This window comes from Haplochromis burtoni, unplaced genomic scaffold, assembly GCF_018398535.1.
Source record: "Haplochromis burtoni strain Fernald_Lab_line unplaced genomic scaffold, NCSU_Asbu1 Contig_42, whole genome shotgun sequence".
Classification (NCBI taxonomy): domain Eukaryota; kingdom Metazoa; phylum Chordata; class Actinopteri; order Cichliformes; family Cichlidae; genus Haplochromis; species Haplochromis burtoni.
Window position 1 is genome coordinate 399,338 of NW_024582403.1, and position 23,525 is coordinate 422,862.

At 39.7% G+C, this 23,525-nt stretch overlaps 3 protein-coding genes across 6 annotated transcripts; 2 read left to right on the forward strand and 1 right to left on the reverse strand.

Moving 5' to 3' along the window:
• Positions 1-951: 951 nt before the first annotated feature.
• foxe3 (forkhead box E3) lies at positions 952-3,059 on the reverse strand. The gene has a single exon (XM_005920859.2). The coding sequence runs from the start codon at positions 2,950-2,952 to the stop codon at positions 1,702-1,704; it is 1,251 nt and encodes a 416-aa protein (XP_005920921.1). The 5' UTR covers positions 2,953-3,059; the 3' UTR covers positions 952-1,701.
• A 9,647-nt stretch (positions 3,060-12,706) lies between these two features.
• haus8 (HAUS augmin like complex subunit 8) lies at positions 12,707-18,819 on the forward strand. Its single transcript, XM_005920858.3, has 10 exons — positions 12,707-12,858; positions 13,181-13,245; positions 13,830-13,891; positions 14,104-14,221; positions 15,325-15,435; positions 15,511-15,614; positions 15,750-15,908; positions 17,193-17,334; positions 17,994-18,135; positions 18,288-18,819. Exons 1-10 carry the CDS (start codon positions 12,794-12,796, stop codon positions 18,412-18,414), a joined length of 1,095 nt encoding a protein of 364 aa, XP_005920920.1. The 5' UTR covers positions 12,707-12,793; the 3' UTR covers positions 18,415-18,819.
• A 118-nt stretch (positions 18,820-18,937) lies between these two features.
• Positions 18,938-23,507, forward strand: sac3d1 (SAC3 domain containing 1). Of its 4 annotated transcripts, none has more exons than XM_005920852.2 (4): positions 18,938-19,047; positions 20,648-21,068; positions 22,282-22,564; positions 22,753-23,507. In XM_005920852.2, the coding sequence occupies exons 1-4, from the start codon at positions 19,022-19,024 to the stop codon at positions 23,232-23,234; spliced, it is 1,212 nt and encodes a 403-aa protein (XP_005920914.1). In that variant the 5' UTR covers positions 18,938-19,021; the 3' UTR covers positions 23,235-23,507. The 4 variants fall into 4 exon arrangements, with proteins under 4 accessions (XP_005920914.1, XP_042075995.1, XP_005920913.1 ...); XM_042220061.1 differs by having other exon boundaries at positions 19,036-19,074; XM_005920851.2 differs by lacking the exon at positions 18,938-19,047 and adding an exon at positions 19,107-19,367.
• Positions 23,508-23,525: the final 18 nt, after the last annotated feature.

Sequence of the window (23,525 nt, forward strand, 5' to 3'; positions counted from 1 at the left end):
TACACGGTTGTTGTGATTGGTTGGCGTGAGGTTTGGGCGGTGATGACCAGACCTGGACTTTGAATTTGACTTTTCTGTTAGAATTGTTAGAAATTGTTGGGTTTTATCCTTCAAACGGAACAACCATTACAGTTTATACTTGCAAGTAAGTGCTTTACTCATGGGTATGTTTGCGTTTCCACAAATTTGTCCCAGGTGCCTAAAACGGAATGTTTTTCTTACACCTTTTTTCAATCTGTATTATAAGTCAAATATAAGTCATATAACTGTTTACACGATAATTTATCCCAACTATATACCTCAGAGATAAAAAAAAAAATTTGTCCCAGCTGTTGTCTGAAACATATTTTGTCTCCAGCAATAACTGCTATGCAAACTTTCTTTATGTCCTTATTTCATTAGATTACCAGGAAATTAATTTCCACAAAATACGGCTCATATGTGGCTCTTTTTTTGTTGTTTTCTTTTCTTGTGTTGTGTTGCTGTTGTTACAATTCACAAGTCTAGAAAATTACATGTAAAAATCCATAAAGAGGAAAAGCCTACAAGATATTAAAGATTATTATAGCAGGGATGCTTAACATAGCATAACAGTAATTAATAATTAATTAACAAATTTAAAAAAAGGCTTAATGCAGGTTTTGGGGCATTTATTTATTTATTTTTACAGTTTGAGTGTCTTTGTTAAATCGCCATGCATCTTTGCTAACCTGAATTCCATGTGATTGGTATCAAATTCAAGAATGATGGTAAAGATGATTTTAGTTTTAGTTTTGAGTCTAGTTTTTTAATTGAACACTTCTCAATAAAAACTCTATTTGTTTTATGTCATTTATTATTGATTATGTCAGTGAAATACATTTAAAATATAATTATTCATTCGTGCATTTGAACACAGAAAGTTCGAGTCTACCTGTACCCAACTCAAGACGTCATTTTAAAAGTGTGGATTTTGAATGGTTCATTGGTGATTCGTGGTGATGCAACGATTCATTCCAAAGAACTGACTAAAGTGGTTTATTTGTGAACTGGTTTAATATTTTCTCACACCAATTTAGGTTAAATCAATGTAAGAAAACTGTGTTCATAGATTTTAGCTTGTATTGACATGGAATCTTTTAAAAATAAATATTACCCATTTTCATAGTTTTAAAGTTTTAAATGGTCAAGGAAAAAGGCTACATTTACTTTACTGTAAAAATCCTTTTTATTTCCTTTTTATATCCTTTGTCGCGTGTAATGCTAACACCCTTCCTTTAATAAAGTCTTTACATCAGCACAATATTTACATAAAAAAACAGCAGACGTGAAACAGCAGACGTGAACAGTCTATAAGAAGCATGTAAACTTAAAAACAAACGGCAAAATACAGGAAATACGAAAGCAGTGTTTCACAGATTAGTACATATTGAGATACACTCATGGAATGTGTCAAACTAAATGGCTTTACACCTTTTCAAATAGGAATGTTTCATAGTGAGGCTCGGTCTTATTGTGTCATGTCCTTTTGAGCTTGGCAAAAATTAAATTCCGAAATTCCAGCGTGAACTAAATCTATTATTTATTGTTATGCTGACTGAATAATATGGACTTATTATTTTTAAGCTGTTCTTCTGATTAATTTGGGGCTTTTTCCTTTAATGGACAATTTAGGTCTAGAATCCTTCCTGTCTGCACTCAATTAAGTTTTTAGTTTTCATCTTACATATACCGCTCTAATCCTGACGCAAAGTTGGCTTGTCTCATGTAAGTGTTGTTGTAGTTCATGGGGCTGGAGAGGCCCAGTAGCTGCTCCGAGTGCTCGGCGCAGGAGCTCGGGCGCAATGCCGGTAGGGAGAGCCGGTTGCTCGTACAGTACACTTGGGAGCTGCCCGGGGAGAATCCGGACTGGGTCATGGTGGGTAGATTTGGAGGAGAAGCCGGAGAGGAATATGGGTACCCGGTGGTCAGGTTGGATGAAAGGTTCCCGCTGTTTCTGCTCAGCATGTTCGCTGACGGGTTGACAGTCTGAGTCTGGAAGCAAGCAGACGGGTCGGCGCCGGTTACCGAGCAGCTGGAGGTCATGGTGCTCAGATCGCCTCCACCCAGCCCCAGCGCTTGGGAGTTGAGGTCCCCAACTGGGCCGCTCTGCACAACCGTCTGCTGACTGATGATGTTGTCGATGCTGAACATGCGCGGCTGTCCTTGGCTGACTCCAGCAGAGGTCTGGTAATGATGCAGCATGGCTGGGTGTGGGGATGTGGCCGTCAGCTGAGAGCCGTAACCTGACCCTATGCCGGCATACAGGGCGTTTGGATACGAAGGCCTTCCCATTGGCGTTGGCGTAAAAGCGCTGGAGCTCTGCATGTAACCGGGGTATGTGCTAACGTCTGTGCGCTTGAATCTTTTCCTTCTCCTCAAAAAACTTCCGTTGTCAAACATGTCCTCAGCTGCGGGGTCTAACGTCCAGTAATTGCCTTTACCTGGTCTGCCGGGCTCCCGGGGGATCTTCACAAAGCAGTCATTGAGCGTGAGGTTGTGGCGGATTGAGTTCTGCCACTTCTTCGAGTTCTCCCTGTAGAAAGGAAAGCGCTCCATTATGAACTTATAAATGCCCCCTAAGGTGAGTTTCCTCTCCGGGGAGTTGGCAATGGCCATTGCGATGAGAGCGATGTAGCTGTAGGGAGGCTTCCCCCTCTGGACGGGCCTCTTCCTCCTGCGGCTCCCCGAGGGCAGGTGCTCTTCAGTCTGACCCAGAGCGCCTCCGTCCTCCGTGTTGGGACTGTTTCCTCGGGGCTCGGACTTGATCAAAATGCTTTCCTTTGACCGGGCCTGCAGCATCAAAGGCGGTGGAGGCAGTGGCGAGTCCAGGCTCACATTTGGAGACATGACAACAGGACTTGCCTCGGCAGGTGATTGCTCTGCGGTCATGTTGCACATGCCAGAGAAGTAGGAATAATTTGCTAGATTCATAAAAGAACCAATGCAACGATCGCCTTTTTGTCGAAATGATCAGCAGGGGAAAGAATCAACCAGGTGCATGTACAGCCCCTTGCTCTGGCCCCTATCCTGCCCTGGTGTTTGGGGTAGTGTGTGTGTCAGTTCAGGTGAGAGAAAGGCGTTGACAGTTTTATATGACAGGGCAGGAATGACGCCACTGAGTAGCCAGTGACGACTGAGGCAGGAGGACCCACCGAGTACTCACCCAGAAATTGACAATTCTCTAACAAGACTGCTGTTTATATAATACAAAGACTTGCATGTAATGCTAAATTTTTAGATTGTAAAAAGTGTTGTATTTTTACATTGTAGGATTTAACATCTTTAATCAGAAGAGGCCCGTATATGGCAGAACCAAACAATAATATTGCATTTATTTGTCATTCTCACATGGATGTAATGTTTGAGACACTAACAAAAATTTTAGTGGCGATGCATTCTCTGTCTCTCTCTTTCTCCTTGTGTGTCTGTATCTCAGCTGCTCTCTCTGTGCTTTCACTAATGCCTGTGTGTATATCCAGGGCAGAAACAACACTCGGAGAGCTGCTCCATGCCACTCCAAACCCAACAGCCAATCCACCAATTGAAAAATAATAACAAGCCACTGAAAACAAGCAATTGAGCTATCAAAGCTTTTGGGCAAGAAAAGTAAATATCCCTTCATTTCATTTTCATTTTTGGAGAGTGATAATCAAACACTCCCCGTGGTGTAGAGGAGAGGTGTTATCTTATGGATTTTGAAGTAAAAACAGGGTTGTGCACACAGTTGGTATGCAGACAACACTCTTTGAAGACCAGAACTTGAAAGTGCTTTTAATTGATCATTCAGGCAAAAAAGAAGGCTGAAGTTAATTGCACAGGTAAAACGCACAGAGATGAACTACCAGTGTTTAAAATGTGGGTTAAGGTGTTGAAGCGAGCTGAAGGGAAGCTTAATAATGTCATGACATCCAAGCAACAAATTAAAGGAAAACCCAGGATAGAAGTGGTGGAATCCCTGGAAGAGTTCATAAGTAAATATTACGTGAGCAGTGTTATAAGTCACGCAATCACCAAAAATCTAATTCAACAACAACACGTCACACAAGGTTACATTTTTTGGTAGAAGGGTCAAATCTATGACAAACTAAACTGGGAGCATGCATTTGCCAGACACCATATTGGAATATTTTTTGTTGTTTTTCCTTTTAGTTGATCTCCCAAATATTACTGTACAAATATGTGGTCAATCATTGACAACTAGGTAGAACAGATCCATGGAGACAGAGCGATGATGTTCAAAAGAAGAAAGACGAGATGGCTCGTTTTCCTTCCAACATGAGTAACACAAATAAAAAAGTTTTGACAACAGCCAGACCAAAGCTATTAATCATCGCTGCCCACTCTTCTCCCAGATGCCTTTTCCCCCCGATCACCCTCTCTCTGCCAGCACACAGGAGCTGCCACCCCTTCCCACAGATGACTGGACCCCTCCCCACCCAGCCACAGCTCAGACAACACTAAGCCCAGCTAGCTACTCACAGCCAGTGGCTAACAGCTTCAGACAGGCGTGGGAGCGGGGATGTATCCAAGCAGGATCTGCCCCCAGAGCTGTCAGGTCAGGCAGGACAAACAGGGGCTCAGGCCAGGAAACGAGGCCTTCTGCCTCGGGGCCTGCGGCCTCTTGCTAATCCCCACCCTGACCACCTCATTACCCTGTCAGAGCCTTCACACCTCTCTGTACCTCAACACTATCAGTACATTAGTCATGTTGTACGGCCAGTCTGCATGCTTGTTTCTCTGTCACACCGTACTTTTACTTACTTTATTATGTTGTGGCTAGTCAAGAAAAAGCCCGCTACAGTAAAACATTTTAAATTAAGTCTATGGATGTGGGAAAATTAATCTAAAATGTAGAACAAGAGAAGTTACCAGCACCCAAAAAGTGGAAGTTTCATCTTAGAGTATAAAAACCCTGCTTAATTCTTAATAACTGCAAGAATAGTGACTAAAACTAACTCCAACTCTTAGCTGCAATCCAGTTGTTTAATATGTTTAATAGCTCCATTAGAACATTTTTCATCAAATTAAACTTTCATACATTTGCTATTTTTTATATTTAACTGTATATTAGACTGTAGTCAGTCAGTTGGAGTAACTTCACTGGTGGGAAATATTTGTTTGTTTTTTCGTCAGAAAAAACCCGACTTCCTTAAACCCCTCTGAACCTATGCTGTATTCTAAAGTGAGATGAATCATGTATCATATCGACAGGATTTTAACTGGAAACTACTTGGTAAGTGACAAATTATTTTAATGCAGAATCCTCCAAATTCACTCGTAAACAGAAGTCACAGACTTTCTCTAACATACAGAGCAGAGCATATATTTATAAGAGCATGAAGACAAAATATGAACAGGTAACTTTTTTCACCAACATCAGACACACAGTTAAACGTCGCAGCCACTGTGCTTTAAAGGGTAAACATGAACTAATTAGACCGCCATTCACTGGACACTTTTTTAGTTCCACCCATTCCACTGCGCATTAACCTAAATGTATAATCAGCCACTCACATCACAACTTAATGCATTTAGACATGGTCAAGTCAACATGCTGAAGTTCAAACTGAGCATCAGAATAAAGAAGAAAGTTGATTTAAGTGACTTTGAATGTGATATGGTTATTAGTACCACATGTACTGGTCAGAATATTTCAAACTGCTAGTCTACTGAGATTGTCCCACAAAATCATATTTAGGGGTTACAGAGAATGGTCTGAAAAGGAGAAAAATATCAACTCAGAGCTGATAGGAAAGCAACAGTAACTCAACTAACCACTTGTTACAACCAAGGTGTGCAGAATAGCATCTCTGATACAGTCCTCACAGATTCGCCAGAAGTGGACAATAGAAGATTGAAAAGCATTGTCTTGTCTGACGAGTCATGATTTCTTCTGCCACATTCAAATGGTACAGTCAGAATTTGGTATAAACAACATGAAAACGTGGATCCTTCCTGCCTTTAATTAACAGGTCAGGCTTCTGCTGGTGGTGTAATCATGTGGGGGAGATTTTTTCATACACTTCGGGTTGCTTAGTACTGACTGAGCATCATTTAAACACCACAGACTGCTTAAATATGCTTGATGGACATGTCCGCCCCTTTATGACCACAGTGTACCCTGCTTCTGAAGTCTCCTTGCAAGAGGATGACACACTACCACAAAGCTCAAATCACCTCAAACTGGTTTCTTGAAGATGACAATGACTTCACTGTATAGTCATCTACAGTCACCAGATTTCGGTCAAATAGACTTTTGGGATGTGGTGGGATGGATGTGCAGCTCACAAATCTGCATCAGTGGGATGATGCTATCATGTCAATACTGAATGTTTCCAGCACCTTGTTCAATCTATGCTGCAAATAATGAAGACGCTTATGAAAGCAAAAAGCAGTCCAACAATACTAGCAATGTGCATCTAACAAAGTGTCCTGTGAGTGTAAACTGGATGCTTATTTAAGGGTAATCAAATGAAGGAAAGATGGCTACTTCATCTCAGACAGACAATTTCACATGTCCAGTTTTATTTTGTTCTAAATGTTGATTCCACATTGTGCCGCCACACTGGATATTACATCCATCCTGAACCACTTCAGCCAGAGTTTGACATTGGGGGAATTTTCTCTCAGGAACTGATCATAAGTTTGCAAGATTTTCTGAACCACTTATGCCACTGGTAGGAAATCATGTAGCACGACTCCTACAGCATGTACTTTTCCAGTTTTGTTTTAATGTTCTTCACAAGTTTTAGCAAATCTCAGTTACATTTCCAGTCATATTTCCCAGTTTGCTAAGAGATTCACTGATGGTAGCAAGTTCACAGGTTCTCTTTTCCTTTTCCATGAAATCCTGAGAAGTACAGAGGGTGAGATGGATGGACAAAGTTGCTGAGTAAACACTTGGAATCTATTCATTCGCGCAGTGGCTCCAGGGGATGGGGAGGAGGGGTTCATGAGAAAAAGTGGGGGAATGAATGAGCGAGGGACAGAGGGAAAGAGAGGGAGACACAGAGAGAGAAACACACGGGAGAGCGCAACCTTTTTCTTGCTCAAGCTCATCAAGTACGGGCCAGGGCTCCTGAAAACGCAGGGATTACCAGGGAACAGGGGCTGTACTGGCCAGGGCCGCCTCTGCTCACTCCTGCACTGCACGCTACACTGCCCCGCTAAAGCACAGCGCATGGTTCTCACACACACACACACACACACACACACACACACACACACACACACACACACACACAAATCAGTCATGCTTGATGCTTACATATAAGGTAATCATATCTCATTTTCAAAATTTCACATGAACACACACAGATAAAAAAAAGAGTGAATATATGCGTCATAAATAGCTTTATAATTACTTCACAAGTAGTAATTTAAAAGTAATCATCTCTAATTATTATTATTAATAATTTTTACATTTTGGGACGTTAATGCAATAATAAACTGTCTAGAGCAAACCCCAGTTTTCTACTACTGACCTCTGACCATTCAAATGAAGAAACAGACTTTACTTAATACAGAATATACAGTTTATTCTGCAATCGTTCCTTCACCAGGCAACATAAACCTTTGACCCGTTGCTATATGATTAAAGATGTGCTACTTAAGTTACTTCCTGGATAAATACTTGTCTGCCCCCAAGACACCCAGACAATCCCTCAGCCTTGGGCAATGCAGTGAGGGATGCTGCAAAATACATACGTAAGACTGAACACCAAGCAGAGGTCAAATCCTGTTAAGGTAAACACAAACAATTAGGAAGTGAGCAACATGTGCATAAAGTGGAAAACATGACCGTCTGACAGAGTCTGTTGAAATGCTTCAGGGGATTCTTTTAGCAAGAAGCAAGCGGTGCATAAACAGAAAACTGAAGGTTAAGGAGAAGGGAAAACAAAATATAACGGCGAAACTTTTAGTGTTGATGTCTAAGCCAAAAAATATCAAAATAACTGACTGTTAACATCATTAAAGGAATAATTTGGCCACTTTAGAAATGCATCCATTAGAAAGATGAGAGGATTAAGTCCACTCTTTCCATTAAATATAAAGTTATAGTAGGAGATGGCTAGCTTAGCATACACAGTGAAAGCAAGCAAACAGCAAGCCTTGGTATATCCTATCTGAAGGATTAAAGAATTCACCTAACATCTTAAGTGCTCTCTAATTTAACATTGCATAGCCTAATATAGGTTTTTCCAGACTTTCTACCCATTTTCTATTATAATGGACTAGTTCTTATACAGCACTTTCCACTGGTGCTGTGTGATACTACAAAAATTGGCATTTATCCGATACCAAGTAAATACAGAGCCCATACTCCCAACACCAATATCGATACTTTTAACCTATGAAGGCAGCTTATGTATGGGAGAGCAGGGTGTTATGAGTTATGAGATGAATATTCATCAATTTGCAAATTCTGAACATATTTTAATGATCACTAAATTATTTGTACTTTCTTCTATAATTGAATAATCTGTCAAAACACACCTTACAGCTTCAGCGGGTGTTTGTAAAGCTGGGTTTTTCTGGAGACCTGGAATGTAAATGTTCCTGTCTCTAAAGCGCTTTGGGTCAACTTGTGTTGTTTAAATATGCTACAGGCTATAAATAAAATATAGATGACAGTCAACACAAAAACATTCAAACATTTTTCATACTGGATGTTTAAGGTTGTTTTTTTTTCATTAAAATGTTTTTTTTAAAAACACAATTCAAACTTTTACATACTGAACTTATAAGATGGAAACAAAGTATCACTCTCATTTTGCTAGTATTGATCCAATACCAATACTGGTGCTGGTGTACTATCACTAATGATACTACCCATATTTGGATCCATCTGCCCACATTTACTTTCCACTATAAATCTCATTCACCCAATCGCATTCATTTTATCTAACATTCACACATACACTCAGATCAGGGACAACTTCAGGTTCAGTATCTTGCCCAAGGTAACTTTGACACAAGAACACGATTGATCCAACAACCTTCCAATTGGTAAACGATCCGCTCTACTACCTGAGCCATAGCCACCCTAGTTTAATGACATAAAACACAGAAGTTCTTATATTTAGGGGCTAAAGTAGTCAGAGAAAACAACAAACAGCCTCGTTATAATAAAGTGAAGAGGCAAACACTGCCCTAATACTCCGCTCCTTAGTATGATCAGTCAACAGGGGGAAGCTTGCTGAGTGTAAAGGTCTTGGCTGACTGGTCTGTAGGTGCTTTTCTATAACAAGAGCCGCTGACAGAAGAGCAAACAGAGGAAACCATACACCCCTCTGTCCTGGAGAGCTGAGGTGGCCAGAAAACAAAGGAAGGAAATTCTTTGTCTGCTGAAAATAGTTTCACATAGATAAATAAAAACATAATAATGAAACCTTGTTTAAAGCATTAAATATACCCACAAGCAAACCTTTAAACAGAAGGAAATATAGAGCATGGTGATCTAATTCAGATACTGAACGTTGGAAATACTGTTTGTTGGCTTTACTGTATGAGGTACTGTGTTTTTGAAGCATTCCTGGGAGGCTATGTGGACCAGACTGGCAGACTGGGTGATGAGTAACAGCTCACCACAGAGGGAAGAAAGGCATGGCTGGCTTGTGTCTGTTTACATATTATCAAATGCACACAGATGTTAGGAGTAAATACAAGTGTTTTACTCTCCAAAGCTGTTTCACCTTGCATTATAATCATCCCAAACTGCAGAGCAGAGTATCAGTGAGGTCACAGTGACATAGGTAAATCCTTCATTAGACGTCAGAGTTTCGGAGCAGAGTGAAAAGGCAAGAGAGGTGGGCTCAGAGCGGAGACAAGGACTTTCATTCAGCTCCTCCATGTCTCCTTGTAAAACTATCTTTCAACATGCACTTCTCACTCTTTCAGTGCAGGCCTTCAAGCTTCAAGCTTCAAGCTTTGAATGTCTTATTTTACTCCAGAAAGGAAGCAAAAGGAAGCCACATTTCCAGTAGAACAATAATTTTATTTAATCACAAGTATTACAAACTGACACCAAAAGTGTCAGTGTTTATGTCACCATCATTAACAACACTTCTTGTATATCTCAAAGCAGTCATTGGTGCTGGCATTGCCTGGTGGTGAGAGATGGCCAGCAAGCATGCAAGCACACAGCAGCCATCTTCAAGGCATTATTACTCTGAGAGAGAAGAGAGTCGCGATAAGACCCGGCCTTTACACAGACTGATAATGTAGGGTTAAGGTGTCTCTCTCTCTCTCACACACACACACACACACACACACAAACTGTATGCACACACAAATACAGGCATGCACTTGTGTGTGAGATCAGTTTTAGTGCCAAGTCCAAATGGTCAGCCTTCATCGTGAAAAACTCATTAAAACAGAAAGGTCAGAATAAAAGTAGTTTCAAAGGCTGGATGTTTTCCAACACGTATAAATATAAAATATGAAGAAAAAAAAACCTTACTGGGAATGGAAAAGCTTTTCTACTCTATTTGAGCACTCAAACGACTTTATATAACATGCTTTGTTCACACATGCAGATTTTTCTACACCCAAGCGCTTTCTATCATTCACACATGAACGCACTGGAGAGCAACTCTGCCCAAGGATACTTTCGTAGTGGAGCAGCCAGGGATTGAATCACCAACCTTCTGATTAGTAAATGATCTGGTCGACCTCCTGAGCTACAGTCACCTCAAATAAACAAGGATAAGAAGAAATAAGAATATAAAGCCAAAAGTACATTCAGTTTTAGATACCCAGTTATTCTTATGTTCCCTCTTGCTGTCTACTTCTAATGGTTTGTGTGCTCATTTCTGTGGAAGGGACTTAAGACAGAAGTAGCTGACCAATGTTTGCCATCCAGTACCACACCCTGTCTCCTCCTATTGTTCTTCCTGTTGTTTAAGACTAGCCTATACAGGTGGGATAAGCATTCATTATGTCTTCTAAGACCAGTGTACACAAACCACCACAAGTAAGATAACTCACTAAGCAGATATGGGCTGAAGATACACATGTAGGTACATGCATGAGGTCTGCATGTTCTCCTCTGCATCTGTCTGTGAACAGGTTCCAGCCAGGTCATCTCTGTTCTTCTGACACCCCGAAGAGATTAGCTCCAGACACCTCTTGACCCTCAACAGAAACAAAAACAAAAAACAAATCAAAACATCTTTACATCAACTGAAATGCAGAACAAATACAGACTTAAATGTAGTTTTAAAAATGATTTTTTTTAAATTACTCCTTTACTTATCAAGGTAAAAATCTCACTAAGATTAAAGATCTCGCCAAGAGAGACCTGGCGTCATGGCAGCAAAAGTCAAAAACACATGCACCACATAACTACATAGCAATTAAGATGAATACAATATTCCATACAAATATGTGAAAAATATACAATAACAGCTTTTAGCTTTTTAGTGTATGAAGTTTACATGAATGTCAAAGAAGTTGAGCTTACACTGACAGTGGATGCAGGCTCTTACACCCATCTAGTGGTTACCAGATCAACTGCAGTCTCTGAAATTACCTGAGGTCAGTAGGAATTCTTTTTTCCAACCATAATTTGACTGGAGATCCTCGGCTTGGTCACAATATACAGTTAATAACATAAGAGTTAAGTATCAGTTTTTTTAATTACAGTCATTTTTATATATAGTGGCCATATTAAATTGTAACTGGACAATTATAATTGAAAAATTAGGGCCAGGCGAGGTCTATTCCTTCATTATTCCATGACAAATTAAGAAACTAAAAGATCTGGAGTTGATCCCAAGTGTTGAACTTGCAATTTGTAGCATTTCATTAGAATTCAGTCAGTGCACGTGAAGGGGGCCATAATTAACCTCCACATAAATCTATTAGAGAAAGTTGCAAAATCAGCAATCTGGTTCCATCTTTAAAAAAAAAAAGAATACTCGGGAACACCAAAAGGTCAGGAAGATCATGGAAGACAACCAAAGAAGATGATCACAGAATTCTCTCTGTGGTAAAGAAAAAAAAATCAGAACATCTACCCAAGTCAAGAACACTCTCAATGAGGTATGAGTATCATTATCCAGGGTTTACAGCAGAGTGCCATCCACTAGTTACACTTAAGAATGGGAAGGGCAGATTAAACTTTGAGAAAACATCTAGAAGACATCCACAAACAAGCAACAGCTGAAAAGTGCTGCAGTAAAGAGAGAAAGCAGTATTTGGTGATATCCATGAATTTTAGGCTGCAAAGGATTTTCAACCAACAACTAAAAACTGTTTTTATACTTAAAATTGTTGAAATTGTCCTTAATTTTGAGCTTCTCAAAATAGGGAATTGTGTATAAAAAGACAGTTAATGCAGTTAAACCCCATAAGGTAAACCTGAAAGTCTGCACTTCAGTCAGAGCTTGACTGCATGATTCAAAATCCACTGTGGTGGTGTACAGAGGCACATTTGCAGAAAATTGTCCCAGTTTGCAAAATCCTAAGGACGTAACTCTATGTGCAAACACAATTGTTGCTGTTAAAAATGAAGCAAGCTTCAGAATAAGGAGAAGGAACTTAACTAGAGGTTATGGGATATTCTGAAGGAAAAGATTACGTAGCTACAAATCGTTTAGTAAAAAAACTAATTTAGATAAGCCGTGATAACTGTACTTACTTCAGTACTGTAGGTGCAACAGACATTCCAGTTGCTTTTAAACGTCGAACGCGGAACAAAAAGAAAACGTGAGTTCATGTTTCTTCCGGTTTACAGAGTCGGCGTACAGGCGGTTTTCTTCAAAACATTATGGCGTCGAGAAGAGCGACAACAGTTCCAAGTAGTTTTAAAAGCATCCCCACCGACTCTAAAAGGTAGTTTCTATATTCCCTTTTTCTTTTACACTGCTGTTGTAACATTCTCCGGTGTGTGATTTGTTTTAAATTGTAGCTTATTTTAATGTGCAGAAAACACACTGAAGCTCAGCGGTTTTTCTTTGACGCACTATATATTCTTTTCTTTAACGACAGACCTAGACGTATTTAGAAATAGTTTATAAGTAGAAATACATTTACAAGAATTTTTTTGTGTAAAGAAAACTCAGGATAGCTCGGCTAACATTATAGTGTCTGGCTTAGCATACTTTCTGTTTGTTCCATTTTCGTCCTCATTTCTGTATCCTTTATTTCTTCTCAGTTCAAAAAGCAGTAACCCTGCTAATAAAGCCAACAACGTCGGATCTGTGAAGAAAACTGTTAAATGTAAGTATGCGATACTACTATGGGCTTAATAGATTGTTAATTTTACCTACAGCTGTCAGTGTCAGACATCACATTAATTTATAGTCCTAAAAACTCCTCAAAGGGTCTTCCACAAGGTATTTGAGCTGATCACTGTCTATGTGATTTTCCACAAAAGATCTAATAATGCAACTCAATTTGCATGATAGCTGTTAGGTATAAATAAAATAATCATGACACAATTTTTCTAGAACTTGCTTTAGGACTTTAGTGATGTGAGGCTTGCACAGATGTGTTACAACAGGGGTGGGGAACTCCAGGCCTCAAGGGCCGGTGTCCTGCAGGTTTTAGATAGCACCCTTGGTCAACAGACCTGAATCAAATGATTAGTTCATTGCCAAGCCTCTGGAGAACTTCATGACACGTTGAGGACGTAATATAGCCATTTAAATCAGCTGTGTTGGATCAAGGACTCGTCTAAAACCTGCAGGACACCAAGGCAGTTGGGGCCTGGAGTTTCCCACCCCTGTGTTACAGCAACATTCAGCCTAAATGTTTTTTTTCTTTCTTAAATAATATCCATAAATGTCCTCATTAATCTTTAGTAAGTGGGACTGTTGTTAAATCTCGATATCTTCAGTCTGCTGAGAAGACATCTCTTTCAAAGGTAATGCTATTTTTATTTCTGTTTTTCTGTAAAATATGTGCTTCACTTGTTCATTAGATACATCGTTCTTCATCGTTTTACATAGCTTTCAAAGCTAAGATGTTGAGATATTGTCTTCAGCCTCACATTTATATTTAGCACACGTCTTAATTTCATCTTGAATTTTGCTGTCACGTTTTTCATACTGATTGCATCTCTGTAAACATTAACAGAGTAACTCACTGACCAATGAGTCGATCACTGTGCCACGACCATCTTCACCAAAACCCACAGGTGTCAAACCAAAGGCGGGTACTCCGACAAGACGCTCAATGGCCCCATATGCAACATGTAAGTAATCCCTGTGGCCATAGTTGTGACTGTGGGTGCTGATTCAGACATGTATAGTAAATGTTGTGCGCTGTAATCATATTATCAGCTTTATAAAAAGCTTTTATTTTCATCTGTCAAGACCTTTATGCAGATCAGAGGTATCCAGTTCACTTTAGAGCTCAGTAATTAGGTCCACCTTAGCCAACATGCCAATAAAATCATGCATTATGATAATAGATTTACAAGTAGGCTGCCAAACAACCAAGTCACAACCACTTGAAATATTACAGCTACTGGCAGTTTTTAGTTTTGGACTGCAAAAGATCTTGTATCATGAAGTTTACAATACTGCATGCGATCTAGCCTTCTGGAGAGAAATTGGATACACATAAAAATAAAATAAAATTTTAAAAAGAGAGAAGTGAGAAAATCCCTCACTTTGGCTCTTCTAAGATAAAACTTTCCAACTACATTCCATCAGTTTGAGACTTGATGGAATGTAGTTTTATGCCTCTTTTCAGTTCAGCGGCTTTCCAAATCCACTGTTCCTGGATATGGATGTGCTCTTCTTGTATATATTTAAAAAAAAAAAAAGGGACAATGGAAATTATGTGTTCTTGAAAAAATATTATCAACTGACAAATGGATACAGTCAGCTATTTAGATTGATTCTAGTTGAATTGTTTTCAGTTAATATCTTTAGTAATGCAAAAAACACAGCATCTGAGTAAGCGTCTATGGTCTAAATCAGCGGTCCCCAACCTTTTTTGCACCACGGACCGGTTTATGCCCGACAATATTTTCACGGACCGGCCTTTAAGGTGTCGCGGATAAATGCAACAAAATAAAACTAGTACCAGTACTGAAAAAAAGATTTATTCATAACACATGTGAAAAGACCCAGGAAAACTGAGTTAACGATAAAAATGATAACAAAATAACGCTGAAAACCAATAAAAACCCTGAAAACTATACATTTCACACCTGAGCCTCAACTCTCGCGGCCTGGTACCAAACGACTCACGTACCGGTACCGGTCCGAGGCCCGGGGGTTAGGGACCGCTGGTCTAAATGATAGCTGTAAATAACACATTCACATTCTCATTTTTCTTCCTTTTTAGCAATGATGTCACGTGAAAATGAAGCATCAATTCTTGGGAAAAGTGTTCTGCAGTCCACATTCTCAGATAATCCCCGCTTTCGACCAGATTTAGATATTTCGGTTATCAAAGGTAAACGGAATGAAAATGCTGAAAATTTATGGTTTGGACTGTCTTGTAACTTTGTTTTTTGTTCTATCTCCCAAGATCGAACAGTCATTGAAAATGCAGTAGAACCTGAAAGAAATCCAGAGAATGAAAAGATGATTGTTGAGATGGAAACATTTCTTCTGGCCTACCTCACAGCTAAGGTTAGTTGATGTAATAGATCTGATAATAGTTCAGTTAGTGTACAGTAAGATGCTAAGTAAAAACATATTCATCTATTTTATTATTTTGGTGACTTCTACATTGAGAGATATTATGCTTACAATTTTTTACTTAAGATGGAGAGCAATACAGCAAAACTCAAGGCTGAGGCAGAAACAAAGATTCTGCAAGCAATGGAGGAAGAGCAGTCATTGCATGATGAGGTCAAGGAGAAGAAACGTCAGTATCTCCTTGCAGAAAAGAAACGGCTGGTGAATGAACTGCTGGATTTGCAGGTCTGGAATAATAAATGGTGTTTTCCTTTTTTAACATGCGTTTTAATTAATACTGTTGTGTGTTCTGTTGTGGCACTGCTTACAACACTTGTAAGCAGATGAAGCATGGTTCTCTAAAATCTGCTGGTAGATGTCTGTGTTGATTTTGGACATGAAAAATACAGTGATCTGGACCTGGATTCTGTGACACTGGCCTTCATTCACTCCTTGTGAATCTCTCACATGTCCTTGAATCAACTTTTCTTGACAATCCTCTGAGGGCTGTGCAGCTTTTCCTACCACATTTTTTTCCCTATTTGTTGATAAGATAACAAATAGGAAAGATTGGGGAAACCTGCAGTCAGCTGAGACTGAAGAAGTCACTTGGATGAGTGACGAAACGTTTCTCCCACAAAACACTACGTCCAGATGAACAGAATCAACTTTTGGAGAGGTCCTATTTGTTGACTTCCTATTAATATGCTTTAGTACAGCACTCTGTGAGCATTCAGCCTTTGCTGTCCTCTAGAGGGTGTCGATCATTGTCACCTGAGCTGTGTCCCAATTCAGGGGCTGCATCCTTTGGAGGATCAGGCCTTTGCGGTCTACGTGGGCCAGCTCCTTCAAAGACCGAGAAGTGTGAGGCTGTGAAATGGGACGGTCTAGCCTTCAGATTTGTTTGTATTTGAAAAGAGTAAGAAGAAAAATCTTACAACCAAGTAGCTGCTGTCATTGAATTCTGGGATAGATTGGGCCACGACGGATACACCCGGCCCATCCTTCAAATTCGGGGAAATGAAGGACTCATTTTTCGGCTGCATTTGGAGCCTTCGAGTTGGGACAGCCTTCATCACCTGGCTGTGAGGTAATCGGCCTTCAAATGCGGCTTCCGAAGGATGCAGCCCCTGAATAGCACTGGACAACTGTCATCGGTTTTCCTCATGTGGCAGCTGTTAACCAAAATCATCAAAATTAAAACAAAAAAGGCTTGAAATATTTCACTTTAAACATACTGAATATAAACTATATTAAACCTTTACTTTTTTGAATTAAGTTACAATTGGTTTTTTGGGGGTTTTTTTTATGATTCTAGTTTTTGGTGACGCACTAGTATATTTAATGTCCATTTGAATTTTGGGTTAACTAATGTGAAAATACACTTAGGTAGCAAACTTTGGTTCTTTTGTACACTTTTGAATCAAGCTGGATTCTATTAATGTCTGGTCAAAACATGTTTTCAAAATGAAAAATGGTGGACACACAAAGCGTATAATCGATTCATGTTCTATAATTATTGTCCCTCAGGTTGCTACACTGACTCCTGTGGCAGAGGCTGTTGGTCAGTTTACAAAGGACTACAAGTCTTTTGCTACAGCTGTTGACACCACCCGACATGAGCTGCCTGTTAAGAATTTCTACATTGATGGAGATAGACGTGAATTTCTAGGTAATTTTTACGTTAAACTCATAAGTACGATTTTAAAAAAACAAACAAAAAACACAAAATTGCACTGATGCAGACTCCATTAAGCCTCCATATAAACGTTTTGATCTACTACTTATGTTGGTGAAATTTAAAAGCTACATGGAGAAATCCTTTCTATGTCAAACTGTTGACAGGAGGAGGATACACACACACACACACACACACACACACACACACACACACACACACACACACACACACACACACTAATTTAAAAATATACTTGGGGTGATTTAGCTGTGGTTTAATAACAAAGTGCCCAGCAGGGGGTGCTCTGACTGGAAAAATAAAAAAGACTTAAAGAACTGCATTTAAAAATAAATAAAATAAAATTCTTCCATGAATCAAGTTTTGCTTGGGCTCTGTTGCTTGGATTTTACAGGATAGTGGTATACTGTAAGGCTATGGTAAGAGCCTTGTTTTAAGTCTAATTATATATTTAGAAATATATTTTTCAGGCATTTACACGAGTGATTACATGATCCATTTAAAACTGTACAACCACCATGGGCTTTTGTTACAACAAAAGTCATATGTGGTATGTAGCTTGGAGAAAATTATTTTTTTCTGATCTCTTTTTTTTTTTTTTTTTTTTATAAATTTAAATTGAACCCTTTCAGATAAAGCTGTGGCATCCTTAAAGGAGAGTGAGAAATTGCTGTTGGAGTGCACAGAGGGTGATTATAAGGACAACAGCACATCTCTGGAGTGCCTTCGAGACATAAAAGTAACATCAAAGGACATCAGTCAGCAGCTGTCCGGGTAGGCACATGTATAAAGAATGTTGTGTTTTGCTATGTTAGGTTATGATTGTTTTGTTCCTTCACAGGTTGTGTAACAGTGTGGGTATGGCAGCTTTATCAAAACCTTTTAAAAACAATCACTTTTCTTTTTCTTTTTTTTCCCCCTCCCAGGGCCTTTAAGGAGCAGCTGGAACTGTCATCACTGGTCTGTCGTCAAAGAATCTATGTGCAGCAGAGCACAGAGGAGGAGCAGCTGGGCAGTTCAAGATCCAGAGAGCTCTACTGCCCCAAACACTGAAGGATCGCATTCAGCATGGGATACACAGAACAAGCACTTTGGATATGCTCCAACTCCACATGTTTTATGATTTCTATATATTCACACGTTTTGTCTGTTTCTGTGTGTACTGTGTAGGTGTACATTTGTGATTTTCTTTGTGGTTGTGTTGTAATGTTGTAAATGTGGACTAATTGCTTCTTTATAGATGTGACCAATAAATACAAGAAAGAATTTAGATTTTGCAGACTATGAAAAATCGCATTGCACTAAGAATCCATAATATCCTAACCAAGGTTGCTGAATACAGAGGAGTTTGAAACTTTGATCAAATAACTCTAACATACATTGTCACTAAATCACAAACTTGTGATATCTCAGAAATTGGCAAAATTATTAATTTGATTTATGAGTCTAACAACGCGTTTGAATTTTTGTTCGACCCCTTATGTGTGCTTGTTTTATTTTGCAATTTTAACTAAAAATCAAAAACTACGTTTTAAAGTCATAAAACATTCGACCTTAAATAAGTCCATCCTCACCCGGATGTGACGTTAATCAAGACAACAATGGTTCATTTCTATTGGTAGTTTGTGGAACGTGACGACCTTCCCTTTACTGAGAGCCAATGAATCGCAGGAGAAGCCGTCGCATGTGAGTAAAACATTTATTTCACATAAAGTGAGCATTTCTTAAAATTGTATTATAAACCAAATGTCAGTTGTATGTTTTTTGCTTCGAAAAACAGATGTTTGCGTGGAAATAACGATGTGTTTTTGTTTGGTAGCCAACCCTCCAGACCGCTAGCTAGCCGTCCAAGTTAGACATTAGCATGATGGTCAGCGCTGCAGTAACACCTGTGGCAGATATATATGTATATGCGGTGATTTATCCTTTACACATTGCATGCACGACACCGTATCCTTTGTTGCATTGTGTTATTCTAACCCTGAATCTGCAAAGGAGCAAGAGAGGTATTTTAAGATTTGGGGCTTCCTGTTTTAGCGGTGGGATGAAAACGTTATATTAAAAAAAGTTGCTTGTTGCACATTTACTTGGATAAAACTCGAATATACACATTATAATACAAATGTTAGCAAAACGTTTATGCTGCAGTTTAAAAATGTTGAATTGGTGCATGTATGAGGATAGTGAGACGGTGGTGGCGTGTGCAGTAGCGGGCATCAGTACTGAGATTTTCCTTGTTTGCAGTGGTGATGGACAGGCTGACAGATGAGGTCAGGCAGGAGTCTCCATGGACCATGATCTCTGCAGATGATATTGTGTTCTTTAGCGAGAGTATGGTGCAGGTATGCTCTGGCGATGAGAGGAAAAAAGTCAGTAGAAGCTAGACAGAGTACATGTGTGAATAAGAGGGATTAACGCGCAACAGCGAAGTTGTAAGAAGTAGAGGTATTGAAGGTAGGTACGTTTAGATACCTGGGGCAGCCATCAAAACCAAAAGACAAGAGACCAGAAGAAGAGTGTGCAGGTAGGGTGGAGCAGGAGGATACAAATCTTGGGACACATTTGTGACAGATAGCAGCAAGAGAAAAGGGGAAGACCTATGAGATAGTAGTGAGACCTGATCTGTGGTTTGGAGACAGTGGCACTGACAAAAAGACAGGAGGCTAAGCTGAAGATGCTAGGATTTCCATTGAGAATGACCACAGGATTGCAAAGATAGGGACGGTTTAGGTTGAGCAGTTTGGGGGCAAAGTTAGAAGCAAAGATGAGACCAGAGAAAGCGGTAAGAGCACAAAGAAAATGCATTCAGCTCCAGAGATAGTCCTTGTTCTATTCAGCAGTTATTGTTGAGTTTTGTGGACCAGCTGATGAGCCAGTTCTCCACCTTCTGCAGGGGCTAGCTACAGTGGCTTCTACCTCACAGCAGTTCCCTGGTGTAGAACTACCATCGTCAGCTCCAGTTCAGTTGAAGCTCCAGGAACACAATCCCCAAGGATGACATTTATCCATATATCATCTTTGCTTTCAAAGACCGAGTATAAGCGGTAATGTTAAGATGATGCTGGGAAAGATCATGATTTTAGAGGCAGCACAGAAATGAAGTAGCAGCCTCTGTTGTTTACCGTGGCAGACGGATTCAGGCACAAAGCAGGGCTCATTTAAGTTTGCTTGACAACGAGTAGAGATTACTTGTTGTTGAAAAAGGTAAATTATGAGGTAAAAGGTGCTTCTAATACTTGCTTTGCAATATCAATATTAATTACTAATTAAACTGTCAATCAAACAGATCTCACTCACAGAGGAGGGGTGCACCATCAGAAGGACAATGGAGACAAAGGGATAAAGAGCAGTGGCAAGGTGAAGGGAAAGCACAAGTTAGACAGGCGGACGAGGAGGAGCAGAAACCCAGACAGCATGAAGAGGACACGGTGCCAAAGGGGACCTGCCAAACGATGTGCCCCGCTCAGGAGTTACGGGATCGTGAGGCTCAGAACCGACTTCACCATTTTGAAATGTTACCAGGCACAGAGAAAGATCGGCGGCCAAAAGGAGACCCATCGCGTGCCGTTAAGGAGTATTCCAGACCAGCAGCTGGGAAGGACTCAACCAAACCGAGTGACCTCAGACCACCTCCTGTGCTGCTGAAAACTGTTAACTACCTTATTAATGACATTGCAGCCGCCCCGAGCCTGTATCCATGGACTGAGGTACGTAATATTTACACCGATCGTTCAAATTGTTGATTTCCACAAAAGCTTGGGACTTTGTGTAACAGTAAATAAGTCCAACCTTTTTTCAATATTTTAAAACTGGATGATGGCAACAGATTTTAAAAATGTTGGAAAAGGAAAGAAAGGCTGTAAAATGTGTAAAATACTGCATTCACAAGAGTCTTTCTGAAGTAACATTTCTCAGCAAAAATCATTTCATTGTTTATGGTACATAATATCAGGAAATGATTCATGTTTAATAACTGAATTGGTGACTTAGAAATTAAACTTTTGTTATTATTTAAAGACAGCTAAAGAATTTAAATTTAGGGCCCATTTATTTATTGTGCAGAAGTGTGTGTTACCATCTTCAAAACAACATGCACGTGCAGAAGCCAGTTCTTTATTTTACCAAGAACCTAACGGTGCTTTGACAAAAAGTGCAGTTGTAAAGCTTTAATTTTTGTTGTTGTCATAATCCCAATTCTTGAACCTTCCTGTCTTAAACTTGCTGTAGGTTATTCTGCTATATAAATTTAAACTGTATTGCAAGTGATTCTTACAAGGGATTTATGCTTCAGCGGGAAATCTACAGCGTTGCTACGTTGTAACTAATCGTTGGGTCGACATAGGCTACTTGCTGTGAGTGACTCTTTCAATGTGGTCACTTCCCCCTGTGCATTACTATTGCTACAGCTACTTTTTTGCTGCAGTTTTTGAATTTATCAGTGAAAGAATAACAATCGCTTTCTCTTGAACAAATAATCATGACATCGATATAAACACTCACAAATGTCAGCAAATTCTTGAAGGGAGATTGGTGAAACTATCAGAATGAATGTGAGCAAATGTACAAAGAAGGGGAAAAATTTAATGATACAAATATACTTGCCCCCGAAAATAACTAACCACAACAAAGAGGCGGGTCACAGCTCGCTGTACAACCCAGGGACATTACAACAAGGTAATTAAAACATAATACACCAGCACAAGCATAAATGCCAGCAACGACATTAGCCACCTATGTAGGTTATGTTATAGCCTCTCTCCAGCAGAAGTCTAAATCAAGCCTTGCAGGGAACGACAAATATTTCACTGTCTGTTCATTTTAAAATATGTGAAAATATCTGATGGAAAAATAGCAAAACAGAATCTATCATCATAGATTAAAGATGACTAATTTGTTGTTTACTTATTTGTTGTCGCGCAGGTTTATACCTTTGTCTTTGACCGTCTTCGTGCTGTGAAGCAGGACATGATCATCCAGAGGATGTCAGGATTGGACTGCGTGGTCATTTTAGAGCGAACCGTTCGTTTCCTCATCTATGCCTCTTATCGTCTTTGTGGGGAGCCGCTGCGGCTCTACGACCCACGTATCAATGATATACACCTGCAGGAATACCTCAGCTGGTTGCTGGATTGCTACATGACCAAAACAGGACCTCATCCCAATCAAGAAGAGTTCCAGTCGCTCAGTTTGCTGTACAACTTGGGTTGGTGACTTTGTTTATCATCTGCTATTTTGGTGTATTTGTATGCATGTTCAAGCTGGAAGTCATGCATGCATTAGTTCAGTGTTGTGCAAACAGATTTTTGATGCAGGGAATGTTTTCAAAAATTAAGAACTCCTCCACGTCCTCCAGAAAGCAATTAATTTTGTATGCTTTATTTTCTCTTATAGGTTCAGCTTGCGCTATGCAGCACACCATGCAACTCCCATTGCGACTGCGCAGCACTCCAAACATCAAACTTGCTCTTTTCATCAACCAAGCTTTCCTTGAGAGAAACCCTGTCCGTTTGCTTCGGTTGGCTCAAAAGCTAAACTTCCTACAGACCTGCGCGCTGCACAGTCACCTGATGACATGTCGTCAAGATCTGCTGCTCATATACAGCCACGGATACAGCAGCCGCAACTGTCGCTTTCCTCTTGACAGACTGGCTAAGCTCTTGTTCTTAGACGCATCACTTACAGCTCAACTGTGCCGGTCATGTGGAGTTGAGGTTAACAAGGACAATCAAGTAGTATTCTCCAAAGCTGCTTTCACGGAGCCGGGACAAGGAACACTGCACTGTAAACTGTATCACAGCATAGCATCTGAGAAACAGAGAGATCTCACTGTTAAGAATATTGTTCAGAGCTGTGTTGAGACAAATAAGAAGTAAACAAGCCGTACAAATACCGCTCGGTATTCTTATAAATTAGGAAATTGACTGTTTGTTTGTTTTTTAAGAAATCTGGACTGTCACTGAGCTGATGGCCACGAGTTACATTAAGATGTGAATTACTTTTATATTACTACCAATATTTTGTGTTGATGTTTCCCTCGAGTATTTTTTTACAAGAACTGTACAGAAATTCAAAGGTGTAACTGTTTACTCATTCTTATAAATTCAAATTTTGGAATCATTTCAATAAATTTGGTTACAGTCGAAATACAATGGTGGTCAGAAGCT

Bases quoted from the DNA above. Each gene is read 5' to 3' on its own strand.
- haus8 (XM_005920858.3), top strand. From the start codon at position 12,794: ATGGCGTCGAGAAGAGCGACAACAGTTCCAAGTAGTTTTAAAAGCATC. The intron at 12,859-13,180 runs GTAGTTTCTATA...ATTTCTTCTCAG, and splicing joins ATCCCCACCGACTCTAAAAG to TTCAAAAAGCAGTAACCCTG. The intron at 17,335-17,993 runs GTAATTTTTACG...GAACCCTTTCAG, and splicing joins AGATAGACGTGAATTTCTAG to ATAAAGCTGTGGCATCCTTA.
- sac3d1 (XM_005920851.2), top strand. From the start codon at position 19,300: ATGCACGACACCGTATCCTTTGTTGCATTGTGTTATTCTAACCCTGAA. The intron at 19,368-20,647 runs GTATTTTAAGAT...TCAATCAAACAG, and splicing joins TCTGCAAAGGAGCAAGAGAG to ATCTCACTCACAGAGGAGGG. The intron at 22,565-22,752 runs GTTGGTGACTTT...TTTCTCTTATAG, and splicing joins CAGTTTGCTGTACAACTTGG to GTTCAGCTTGCGCTATGCAG.
- foxe3 (XM_005920859.2), bottom strand. From the start codon at position 2,952: ATGAATCTAGCAAATTATTCCTACTTCTCTGGCATGTGCAACATGACC.